Source organism: Peromyscus maniculatus, chromosome 3, assembly GCF_049852395.1.
Source record: "Peromyscus maniculatus bairdii isolate BWxNUB_F1_BW_parent chromosome 3, HU_Pman_BW_mat_3.1, whole genome shotgun sequence".
Taxonomy (NCBI): domain Eukaryota; kingdom Metazoa; phylum Chordata; class Mammalia; order Rodentia; family Cricetidae; genus Peromyscus; species Peromyscus maniculatus.
Genome location: NC_134854.1, coordinates 133074585 through 133087952, shown reverse-complemented (window position 1 = coordinate 133087952; position 13368 = coordinate 133074585). Strand labels below are relative to the sequence as shown.

Genomic DNA, 13368 nt, shown 5'->3' with positions numbered 1-13368 from the left:
CAAAGAAAAAGAAAACATGAATTTGGAAGGGAGATGTGATAAAGTAGACTGGGGAGATTGGGAGAAGATGGAGAAAGGTGGTTGTGGATGGATATAACCTAGATACCTTATACAGATGTGTGAAGCTTTCACAGAATAGACAGTTTCTTTTTTCTTTTTAATTCTTTGTTTTTGTTTTTGTCTTGCCTGTTTGTTTGCTAAAGAGAGATAACACAAAGGAGTGGAGTTGGATGGGTGTGGAGATGCCCAGTGCTGAGGATTTGGAAAGAGGTGCGGAGGAGAAATCCATGATTAGAATATATTGAATGAAAATATATTTTCAATAAATTTCAATTAAAATAATTGTATTAAAATGTAAAATCATACATTGAGACCCTAGAGCAGTGGACCATTTATAAATTGACTGTGACATCTATAACTGGCCACCATTCTAGGTGCTATCTGAACTACTCACAGAAAAATGCTGAACACAACACTCAAGGAGAACAGACTAATGATAAAATACACTATGATCATCCCAAAGTGTGGAGAGAAGATTGTACACAAATTCCATTATCATGTACAAGCTTGAGGGAAATATCATTCGGGATTTTTATATAGAACTAGGCATTGGTATCTGCTTCTAAAAGGAAATGGTCAAAAGCATCAATAATTTCTTTATGCTCTAGCATTAAGACATTGTGTGTTCACACATGTATTTATGTATATACATGTACATGTGTATATGTGTATATACATATATACACTGTTTAGATATATATACATATATTTATATTTAATATATTTTAAAAGTTACACAGATGCACTTAGAAGCTATTCATCAGTTTTGTCATCATAATTCTGACAACCCTTTAAAGAACATGTATCAACTATTTACAAAAATAACATGTGATACATGTGAGGTAAAAATACATATACTCACTATATGTACATGTTGATATTTTGCAGTGCTGGAATGATATCCAGAGTTTTATCCATCCTAGGCAAATACTCAAGAACTGAACTCTACCCTATTCCTAATTTTAAAAAGTCTTAGTTACGTCTAAAAAGACCACTGACACTAACTACAAGATAAGGGTTCTGTGATGATGATGACTTCAATATTTCCTCTTACATGTAAGCTGCTATTGTGAAATGTATACTCAAGTTTTTCAGGGTCATGGAGCAATCTTAATACCATGGAGTAAAGACTATAATGCTATCTCAAAAAGATCTACGGAAATTGTGATTCAATTAATGCTAACTCTAAATTACTATGGTAATGGTAAAGTACTATCTAATTGTGATTGAAACTAAGTGTAAGGTATTTAGTTCACTCAACTAAGATCAACAAGCAATGTGAATAAACAGCAATAGAGCACAGAGGTCAAAATCTTTCACAGTAAGCCACTGTGGTGTGTCTTCAGGACAGCTACTGTCACTGTTGGTGTCTTCACTGAACTGTACGTGCTTAAGAGTGCTAATATAGCCCACACAGGGCTTCATAGTATTTCCCATAAGCTCCTGAAAGATTTAACAGCAGGGCTTCATTGGCCAAATTAAAAGAAAATAGATCTCTTTGTGTAAATCTCAAAAAGTCTGCATTTACATGCATTACATTGTTCAAAATACAAAATAAATTAGAAAAGCAAAGAAGCCAGTAAACAGATATGGTAAGCAATCAAACGTTATTTAATGCTTCTTGGACTGAGCTGTCTAAATGATAGAACTGACCAGTCGGCAAATTCCAGTGCCCATTTTCTTGTCTCTATGTTAATGGCCACTGCATTTTCTGTGAGGTACAGTTCAGACCTCCCCCATCTCTCCTGTCTACTGCAGTCAAATAGCATCCTGGGTAGCTTCTGAAAGCAGAAACCAGAATAACAGTCTGTCATAGCCTTTGACCATGAAGCGTTGGTTAGAGCACCTATGTTAAATGAAATCTGTCTTCCCCGGGGATGCTCTGCTCTCTCTTAACCCTAATGTTGGTAAGTGCCATTGTAGCTAATTCACTTTCCCAAGGAGATCCTTAAATCCAAGCCAAAGTAGAGGACATTTTTGCTTGCCCTGTACTTCTCTAATGATACTAGACATTTAAGTAATTCTTACAGCCCTGAAGCTTTTAGCTGCAAAATCTGGTTATCAGTACAAGTTGTTCTACATGCTTCTCTCTAATCTATAAGGAAATCCGTATTCCAATGCTTTTTTTTTTTTCAGAAATGTATCTCTTGCAAGCATCTGTTCTGTCAAGCCTTCAGAAATTCAGAACTAGGACTCTCTTACCATGAATTTATTTTGTAAATATTGAGAAAAGGGACTTGAAGATCTTAAAGATTGTACACAGCCTCATTAGATAGAGGGGAAAGTGTAAACTCCTTATTCTAAAATTACTGGTTTTGAAGTTACAACAAAAGTATAGTCACTTTTTCAGGAAGTTAGCACAGGGCTCTTCCTTCCCTCTTCAATTGACCAAGAAATTCTACTGCTCAACAGAATTCTCCATATTTGAATATCTGCTCCTCTATTTAGAATCAAGCCTGCTTTCCCCCCTCTATGTCATGATCTCCATATAAAAATCTCACATTCTTTCCTTTCCTAGTAAACACATCAGGAGGTCATCAGAGGCAAGCAGGCAGCAAAGGAGGACTTCCTCTTTACCATCAGATCTTTTCAGTCCCCCACCCCCACCCTACAGCTTTCAGGTGCTGTGAGGTGGGTGGGAATGGAGAGGGGGTTGCTGAGATATGTGTGTCCACTGTCTGTTTCTCTCATGTCACAGTAGCAGTCTGTCATTATCTATTTCCTGACCTTGTGCCAACAGTGACAGTCTGACTGCTTGGAGGAGCTCATCCTTAGCAATTAGAATGATTTATATCTAGGAATTTTCTGAACCAAAAGACATGAGTTTTTTTAAATAAATATTGGTGTCTTCAAAATTCAGAGGAGCTATCTGCTGGTTCAGTGAGTTACCTATGGAGTTAGAGCCAGAACCTGAAGCTTAGGCCTCAAATATCTGCTCATTTTCAGAAATGGTAAACATTCTGCATGTAAGAGATCTGGGATTACATTCATCCAATTCTTACCATTTTCAAACCATTGGTTTTTCTCTTACAGTATTGAGCATTTCAAACACTGACATTGGTGTTTGGAGTTCAATCATGCTTTCCTCTTCCTAGAATGTCTTCTACTGCTCCACTTTGGACAACATTGTCTGTCCAACTTCTACTTTAATTTTGTGTCAGGTAAGTATCTACCTTCTCCCAGAGACCTGTGTTGAAATATCTCTCAGTTTATATTAATTGCTTTCCTTCTTTTTTTTTCTTTGAAAGCCAAGAATTTTTTTTGTCATGTAATTAATTCATAAACAGTACTTACTGCAATTAAGATTTTCAGGTATATACTGTGTGATCATAATACAAATGGTTTAGCTTCCTGTTCCAGGGCTATCTTCTTAGGAAGTCAGTTTGTCACAAAAGAGGAATAGTCACTTTAGAAAATCAGAATTAGAAATTGTCCCACTGCATCAATATAACATTTTGTTCATAATGATATTGCTGACATGTTAAAAACCCGCCTAGGTCCCTAAAGATTTCTCAGTGGGTAAAGGGTTTGCCACGCAACCTGGCAACCTGAATTGGGTCCCTGGAATTCATGGTGAATTGATTGCTGAAAATTGTCCTCTGCCCTACACTCATATGACCACATGTGCACACAGATACACACACACACACACACACACACACACACACACACACACACACTCACTGAGCAAAAAAAAATAAAATAAAAATGAAAAGAAGATCCCACCTTGTACTGGGCATTATTGTGAATAAACAATATTGCAAGTCAGATACAATAAGTTATCTTCAATAAACTTGTCTCTAATGAGAGAGGAAATGGGAATGAAGAAAGGCAAGCATTCTGTGACAGAGGTACACGTGGGATGTTAAGAAACCCAGAAGAGAGACAGCCCCTCATTACCTGTGTTAATGAAGGTTGCAGACAAACAAAATATGAACATGCCTAAATTAAGCAGAGACATTATTTAAAAGATGTTGGACAATTTATTGAGCCACTGGGGAGGCTAGAGAACCTAAATGAGAGTGTTGGTAGACAGGGAAAGAAGCCAGGCTGCCAAATCAGAGCCATCAGCAGGCTGGCTTGGTACTGCTGTAGGCTCTGTTAGACATAAGAAGTCAGAGATTGAATGACTATAGCTAACTGATGCTGGATTCCACATCTGCTGGTAGAAATGGATACTGATTCTGTGGTCAGTGCTGGTGTCAATAAAATGGGATTTTCATTGGTCTTGCTAGTTGTATCCTTGAAGTTTGATTCATTTGCAGTGGTTATACCTGGTTAGCAGAGTGTAAACTACTGTGAGGCTAGGAACATGAATATCAGGTGTTGTTAGCTTTACCATCATACATAGGCAAGCTCTCTTCTGAAAACTTCTGCAAACAGTCATCATTTGAAATTAGCAAACCTACATAGACTGGAACATCCTGTGTTGTTAAAGAAACAACTGCATACATTGTGTCTACAATAGGATTCTTAGGCTGGGCAGATGGCTTAACAGGTGAATGTTGCACAAGAATGTATGCTGTGCAAGTCCTAGGATCTAAGTTCAAATTCTCTGCACCCACATAAAAAAGCAAGGATGCTTGTACCTCAATACTATCATTTAGAATTAATTTGTTGTTATTGTTCCTTTTCTACAATGATGTATTTAAGAGTGCTACCAACTTTTCAATATTTACACAGATACCTACCTTGTGAGGCATTTAGTGGTCCTATACTAAATGTAGATATGAGGACCGGTATCGTGGTATAAAACTTTAATTTCAGCACCCCAGAGACAAACTATGTGAGTTTGAGACTAGCCTTTTCTACATAAGGTGTTCAAGGCCAGCCAGAGCTACATGGGAGACTCTGTCTAAACTAAACATAAAATGTAGATATTAACTATTTCAAACTTAAAGACTCACAATTATGACTTTTGTAACATGTTTACACCATAACACTTGGTTTTCAATGGAAATGTCCAGAGGGTAGAACCTGTAACAAGCCAGAGCAAAGAGATGTAGGTATGAATTTGAGAGGATGTAGAAGAAAAATTGTAACTTGCTAAGTGATTCCTTTGTATTCCCCCTACGAACAAGATGAAGAATTGCAATTCTTCCCTTTCTTCTTCGTAAATACTGGTTGCATGTCTTCTGCATATCAGGAATTCAGCTGGATGACAGGAGCACAGGCTTGATTTGGCCCTGATGATCAGAAACAGGGACCATGGGCCCAAGTACTGCACTCAGGCAGGAAATGGCTAGGCACTGCTATAAACTTCCATCATGGGCAGGGGGAAGAGAGAGAAAGCTGTGCTGGGAAAGTGATTGCTGTGCAAGCATGAAGACCTGAGTTGTACACTTAGCGTTTAAGTCAATAAATGAACGTGATGGCAGGTGCTTGTAATCCTCGCACTGGGGACTGGACACAGGAGGATCCCAGGGAATCCCTAATGAGGGTGCCCCTCTCATCAGAGAAAGCTTCAATTGGTAGTGTAAGAATCTGTCTTAAAAACAAACTGGATGGCTCCACAGGAATACACACACACACACACACACACACACACACACACACACACACACACACACTATCCACTACACAGAGACATAAATAAATGGCTGAAAATCCATAATGAGCAAATTCACATTCTCAAGGTCTAAGTCTTAAGGCTGAAAAGTAGCTAAATAAAATCACTGGCTATGCATTTATGACCCCAAAAAGAACATAACAGAGAATATTCAGCAGATAGAGTGATAAATTCAAAAAGGATCTCTAATTTCTCTAAATAATGATACTTTATTTTTACATTTTTATTTTTATTAAACTATACTTACATGATCACTCCCCATCTCTGTCCTCCCTTTAGTCTTTCCGTAATCCTTTCCCTCCAACCCTTCCTATGTGTTCCCCTCACTCCATCTCATGTTCATTGCCTCTTTTTCATTGATTATCATGGCTACATCTATACACATGCAAATGCAAAAATATATGGACAGAACCTGCTGACTCTGCTTAGTGTTGCTTATATGTAACTTAGATTTCAGGGCTGAATGAACACTTTGTACTGGATCACAATTAGGAGGCACTTCCCTGGAGAAACTAATTTTTCCTCGTCCAGCAGTCATGAGTTGCCTATAGTTCTTGCTTTATTGGTCAGGTGGCATGAAATTTCTCCCTTACATATAAAAATGTCTTTTTCTGTTGTAAATAACTAATTTACAATACCAAATGAAGCATGAGTTTCCAGTAAATACTACTAAATACCAAAAGATTAGTCCAAACAGTTTGTTTTAGGTTTTAAAAAGTTGACAAGTATCAGCTTAACATTGTGTGATTAACAACATGTTAATTCTGGTGTGTTATATGATAATAATATTATAAAGAAGTTATCTTTGAATTCTCCTAGAAACTGTCTACAAGGCTGTTACTGTTTGATGTAATCAATTCTCTTCCAACCTTTGAATCTAATGTACTCCAAACAATCTGGTATTGACTTGTGCTGCACGCTATCATAAACGTTAACCTTGGCTTTCACCTAGGAAATAGAGTCTTTAACTGAAACTGAGGCCATTTAGGTTATCACACTGGCCTGGAATATTTTCCGTTTTTTTTTTTTTTTTAATTTGCATAATGCGAATGAAGTTTATGTTGTTCCCTGCAATATTAAGCAAAAAACAGCTTTTGTTGACACTGCATGAGTAACCATTGCAGGGCCATTTATGCAAATGTGACTATTTTACAAGAATGTCATCATCTGAGAAAATCATGTTAAAGTTTTCTTTAAAATCACAGCATGATGTAGTATCTATACTTATGTAAGTCTCCCAGAACCAAGCCCAAGACAAAGGTTGTTAGCATTTACTTTAACAACTTAAGAACACGGGCTTCCCTATCAAAGGACTCATGTTTGATCCCCAGCACCCATATGGCAGCTTATAATTGTCTGTAACTCTAGTCTCAGGGGATCTAATACCCTCTTCTAGCCTCCTAGGGAACCAGAACATGTGTGTTGGGCACACATACATGCCGGCAAAACCCCTAGACGCATATAAATAAATAGTTTAAAGGACCCTGTTTAAATGTGGATTTTGTCCCTCCAATGAAAGTATCTTCATTTGTTTTGCCAGGAAATGATACCAAAGAGCTCAACTTTGCTTTGCTACTTTGAGCACTGGGGACATGCTTCCCTCCTAGTGTAGCCTCTGCCTTAGGCATAAGAATGCCTGCAGACTTATGGTGAAAGCATTCTAAAATGAAAAAATATATATATAAAAAAGAGTGATGTCAGGCAATTGTGGCAACAAACCTTTAATCCTAGTACTGGGGAGGCAGAGGAAGGTGGATCTCTGTGAGTTTGAGGCCAGTCTGCTCTATTCAGCAAGCTCCAGAAGGGCTCCAAAGCTACACAGAGAAACGTTGTTTCAAAAAAAATAAGGAAGAAAAAAAAAGGAAAAATAAAAATAAAATAAACAAGAAGAAAGACAATTCTCAGAACCAAACTATTTAAAAGCATGGAAGTTAATTCCTCCAGACTGAAGCCTGTACATATAAAATAAATCCAATCCTGTGTGTGTGTGTGTGTGTGTGTGTGTGTGTGTGTGTGTGTGTGTGTGACTCTAGCTAATTTCTTTTCTTCTTCTTTATATGGTAAAAACCTATTAAGAGAAGTAGCTCTACTACTAACATAATTTGCAATTATGACTAAAAGACTATCTATTTTAGTCATTTTCAAACTTTTCAAATTTAAATATTTATAGGGACTTAGAGTGGTGCACTAATAGGCAGGTGTTTCTGGGTATTAACTGCTTCTCAGTACAGCATCTCATTTATTACATCACCACAGTGAAGCAACCTTCGTAAATCTCATTCTCTCTGTGTGGAAGCTGAGGACTGAAATGGTAAATCAAGTATCAAATGTTCACAGTACAGAAGAGAGTCTGTCACTCAAATTCAGGTCTTTCTGATACCATATAAGTGGACTGCTTATTTCTATGACATAACAATTTACCTGTATACACATATGTCTTGAGTCTTTTTACAGGTCATATTCTAGTGTCAGTAGATGAAAAATAAAGTGGATATTTGATGTTCTACTAGAAAATTTTCCCAAATTCTCTAACAAGTACACGTCCCAGAATTCTAAATATAATTAATATGTTCAAAGCTCCAATGTATCACTGTTGGCTATCAGATAAAGCAGCCTGATTAGAGGCTGTAATAATTGACTGTTTCCAATACATGCCTGTGTCCTTAAATACTGAAATCACATTATGAGTAGGAAGCTACACCATCAGAAGTCTACAGAAATGAAGGGGCTGGAAAGATGCTTGAAAGAATAAAGCACAGGAATGTGAGGAATGTGGACATCCCAGATTCATGTAAAAACTGGGCAGGAGTGGCAGTTTCACGTAATCCCAGCACTCATAAGACAGACAGAGAAATCTTCAAGGCTAGCTGCCTAACTAGACTCTCAGGGACTGCCAAGGTCTAGGTTCAGCAAGAGATCCTTCCTCTTGATAAATAAAGTGCAGAATCAAGAAAGATGCCTGATGTCAATTTTGAGAACACACACACACACACACACACACACACACACACACACTGAAAGATAGAGACAGAGAGACACCCCCACATGTATGTTTACATATGAAAATACCCATACATGCTTGCATACCACACACAAGTGAATGTATATACACACAAAGAAATAAAGTAACCCCATAGCAATTAAGTAAACTGTTAACCTCATGTTTTCTCTAAGTCACAGTGGATAAACTATAAATTCTCCCTCAGTCTCTCATTTCTCTCTCCTTATTTATCAGAGAAGCAGGGTATCTATGATGCACATACTGAGCTTATTGTTATTAATTACACTGGCAACATAGCACACATATCTTATAACCATTCTCTGAATAACAAAACACATAGAACTAATCATAACATGTCACCCAAAACTCTCACGTCTTCCCCTATGTATGCAGCAGCAGGTGGTCTTCAAGGAGTATGTTCTCAGGCTGAAATATTATATTTGAAATGACTGTCCTGGACACAGTCTTGTTTTTCAGCTGAGCATCTCAATACCTTGCTAGCTAAATGCATAGTCTGGAACATGCTTACAATATTACCAGTCATTCCTTTTTGCATTATATAAGAAATTCTAATATCATATTTTATGCTTCTGACCAATGACACCCGGAATAGCAACCATATAATTATCTCCCTGAGATTTGTCTACAGAATATAGTCTTTTATAATGTCCTAGAATAAGAATTTATCTTGATCCCAAAACAAGAAAAGCAGTTTTGTTTTACTGAATATTCAACATGATAGTGACCATATAAACACTGAGATTTTGTGGAAGAATGATGAGCATTTTCTTTGCTTTATCTAATACAAAGTTCAATGTTAAAGTTGGGAATGTTTTTTAGCAATTAAATGTTTCAAGATGGTCGCCAGGCTTTATTTCTGAGCTATTTTACATGCAATGTCTCTTGACCTTGTCTAACTTACTTATTTCCATTCAGATACTTTAGACATTTCTCTATGTCAACCTTATTTTGATCAAAGCAAGATTGGAAGAGACAGAGAAAGGAATAAAAATAGTCATTACAATGATTAGGTATCTCTTTGGGGACTCATAAAATGTACTGCTAATGAATTCTACATATCATCGCTTGACACAAGGACAGAGTTAGAATTTCCTGCCAGATTCGAAGGTTTCTAACTGAATTATGGCAGACATTGTTGCCCTTAGGACCACAATAGTTACAGTAGTGAATGAGAGACACATGTTCTCCAGTGAGAGTCTTGGGGATGTGATTAGAGCTGTGGGATGATCAACTACAAACACCAGGCAAAGCCAACACAACAAAGGGAGATTTGCAAAACTGCCTGAACCTAGAAATGATATTTTAGATGACCATTGTCTGTGATTAATAAGGGTCATCCAGGGATACTTACAAACAGGAGTATCTCAGTCCGAAGGCAGAAAGTAAGAAGGACCCAGATGGCCAACAATACTTAAAATTACATCAAATGATTGTGGTGGGAGTTAAAAATATGAGATTCTCAAAGAAGCTTTCCTCTGCCCTCATGTGCAGGTTTATCAGCCACATCCACTGAGTATGTCTATAGTGAAGGGTGTTGTCAAGTTCCTGTCATCAAGATGAATGATATCTTTCCTCATGAAATGGACCTTCTGCTCATTTACTGTCAGCCAGCTACACCAGTTAGTTACCATTTCAATTGAATACAATTCTTATACACAAAATTGATTGTTTTACCTTAGCATAACTTCATAGGACCAGGCAAGGTGTGGGCAACTAGAATTCTAGCACTTAGAAGACAGAAATAGGGAGAGCAGAAGTTTATTCTTAGCTAAATAGTGAGTTCAAGGATAGCCTGGGCTTCAAGAGACCCCATTAAAAAGGAAGTATCATAAAAAGAACCACAAAGAAATTCCCAAGTTCATTATATACATAAAACATTAAGCTCATTAGCCAACCACTAAAAAAAATTAATAAATAAATCTCTTGCAAGTGCTTCTAACTAGAATTGACTCTCTGAAAGCAATCTCAAGTTTACACTCTGTTTGCCTAAATACATTCTATCTCTTAATCAGTTTTGCATGTTTTGTCCAAGTCATTCAAAGGCATCAAATAATTTTATAAAATCAAGGTGGCCTTGTGATGGTGTTCATATAATTCTAAACAGTTCTCCTACTTAGGAGAGAGACCCAGAAGAAATTCCCATCATGGATGGACACAGGCAGCCAGATTGTTTCACTGTCTATAAACAGATTGTAGTTCTCTTCTACATCTCTTGGGCAGAAGTTAGGCACCCATTGTAGTGTTTATTCTGTTCATATCATCTCTTGGTATCAAGGGGCTGTAGTTTCACACCTTTGAAAATCTCTCCAAAAGTAACAACATGCTGTAGATAAAGACCTCAAAGATGCAGTCACAGGACTCAAGGAATGTAAGATCAAGGGAATGGCGGTGATTATCTATAAGGTTCACTTAATAATATCTCAAGAAAACTTTGCAAAGCTGGGATGTTTGAAGAGTATAGTAAGTTTGACAATACAATCACTTCCTACCTGCCTCTTTGGAAATCTGTGTAAAGGACTCCACGCCTTTCTCTCCATAGCTTCCTTCAGATGCAAGAGTAGACACATAATTCCAGCCCAAGGCCTTTACAATGTCTACCATGGCCTGAGCTTGAAAGGAATCAGGTGGGACGACTCGAGAGAAGAAGTCATAGCGCCGATCATCACTAAGCTCGGGAGCCGTGGATGCATAACTAATCTGAGGTATCTGAAATGACAAGAAAACACCATGTGAGAACACACCAGGAGGGTGGGACCGACTCATGTGCACTTAGGGCAAGCCATCCAAAAGACAGGGCTTGAGCAGTGTACTAAATGAGTATTCTGCCCAGTTACCATTCTACATGTCCATCTAGATGCACCCAGACCCTTCTTAGAAGTAAAGGGCATTTTCTTTTGTATCTTCTTGTTCTACTTTCTCTCTATAAGAAAAGGGAGTGAAGATACTAGGGAACACTATGGGTAACTATCACGGATTGTTAAAAGCAGAGACTTTTAATTAATTAATTAATTAATTAATTAATCCACCAAGTACTATAACAGGTACAATACCAAAAGAAGATCAGTTGCCTTGCATCTATACACCAGCATAGACCACAGAGGCTATGGTTCTACATGGACATCATGAGGCATAAGCATGGAGTCTTGAGGAACTACAAGAACACATCGAAGTGACTTCTATGTGGTAATTCATTCCCCAAAGAACATTATAATATATCTCAGTAGTGCCCCCAGCCCAGGTAAGGGAGTTCCCTGGTGCAAACATTTCATTTTAGTACAGTGGTTCTCAGCTTGTCAGTTGCCACCCCTTTGGGAGTCGCATATTGCAGATCCTCCATATCAGATATTTATATTATATTTTATAATAGTAGCAAAATAACAGTAAGGAAATAACAATGAAATAATTTAATGGTTCAGGGTCACAGCACCATGAGGAACTGTATTGAAGAGTTGCAGCATTAGGAAGTTTAAGAACCACTACTCTGATGGATCTCACACTTGGAAGATCATCTCCACAGTATCATACATTCTCCTTGGGTGCTGGGAGGCAGCTTGAAGTCTTGTTGTGTGCAGTTCACAAGGATTTAAGAGTCTCTTCTTTTCCTATTAGTGTAATATCTGCTCCTCTTACATGAGCTGAACCTATTTAGTTATAAGGAGCTCTAGTATGCTGTGGGGTGTTCTGTATGTTAAATATGTTGCTCTGATTAGTTAATAAATAAAACACTGATTGGCCAGTAGCCAGGCAGGAAGTATAGGCAGGACAAGGAGAGAAGAGAATTCTGGGAACAGGAAGGCTGAAGCAGGAATCTTGAGCCAGACACAGAGGAAGCAAGATGTAAAATTACCAGTAAGCCACAATCCACATGGCAACTTATAGATTAACAGAAATGGGTTAATTTAAGATATAAGAATTAGATAACAAGAAGCCTGCCACGGCCATACAGTTTATAAGCAATATAAGTCTCTATGTGTTTACTCAGTTGGGTCTGAGCGGCTGCAGGACTGGTGGGTGAGAGAGATTTGTCCTGACTGTGGGCCAGGCAGGACTGGAGAAAACTTTAGCTACACTAGTGCTTGCACCTAGGAGCATCAAACTGGGGAACCACAGTAGAACATGAGGTATCAAATTCTCCTCTTTTCTGGTGTGGAGCCAATTGGGGGATTTGGTGATTTTAATGCATTGATTCTAAGCTAAATCAAAGTATACAAATAGAGGATCTGTAACATATATATTATATTAATTATGTGTCAGACTAGTACATAAACATACAAGCACACACACATATACACATACACAGAGTCTCAAATACACTAAGGAAAGTTACAAAGCCACTTTTGATGACTAACATGGCTTAGGACTTGACATTAGGGCCACTGTGTGAGTTACCTCTGCACTGCACTCCATCCCTCTCTCAATGTGTCCAACTTTTTCTCTCTGATTTCTAAAAGGTTGTAACCTATAATTAGCATTACAAGTAATATGTGCAAAAATAATGAACTGACAATATTTTGTATGAAAATCTTCTCTATCATATTTTCTCAGATACATAAATATAATTTAATCTTTGCATAAACTGATCTGGTAATTCATCTATTTTGTCATAAACATGCCAAAGCCAAACTCACTTTGACTTTCTGAGTTTTGAAATTTCTATTTGATATTGGCTATTTCTGTTTTTCAAAGTTATTTTCATCTCTTGAAACATGCTTATTAC

General features: G+C 37.6%; 1 protein-coding gene across 2 annotated transcripts in view; it reads right to left on the bottom strand.

Moving 5' to 3' along the window:
• Grm7 (glutamate metabotropic receptor 7) overlaps positions 1-13368 on the bottom strand; it is a 905956-nt gene that overhangs the window by 603993 nt on the left and 288595 nt on the right. For both annotated transcript variants that reach the window (XM_042273759.2, XM_042273760.2), the window contains exon 2: positions 11141-11357. In XM_042273759.2, the coding sequence (XP_042129693.1) occupies positions 11141-11357 (217 nt within the window). The remainder of the gene's footprint in view (positions 1-11140; positions 11358-13368) is intronic.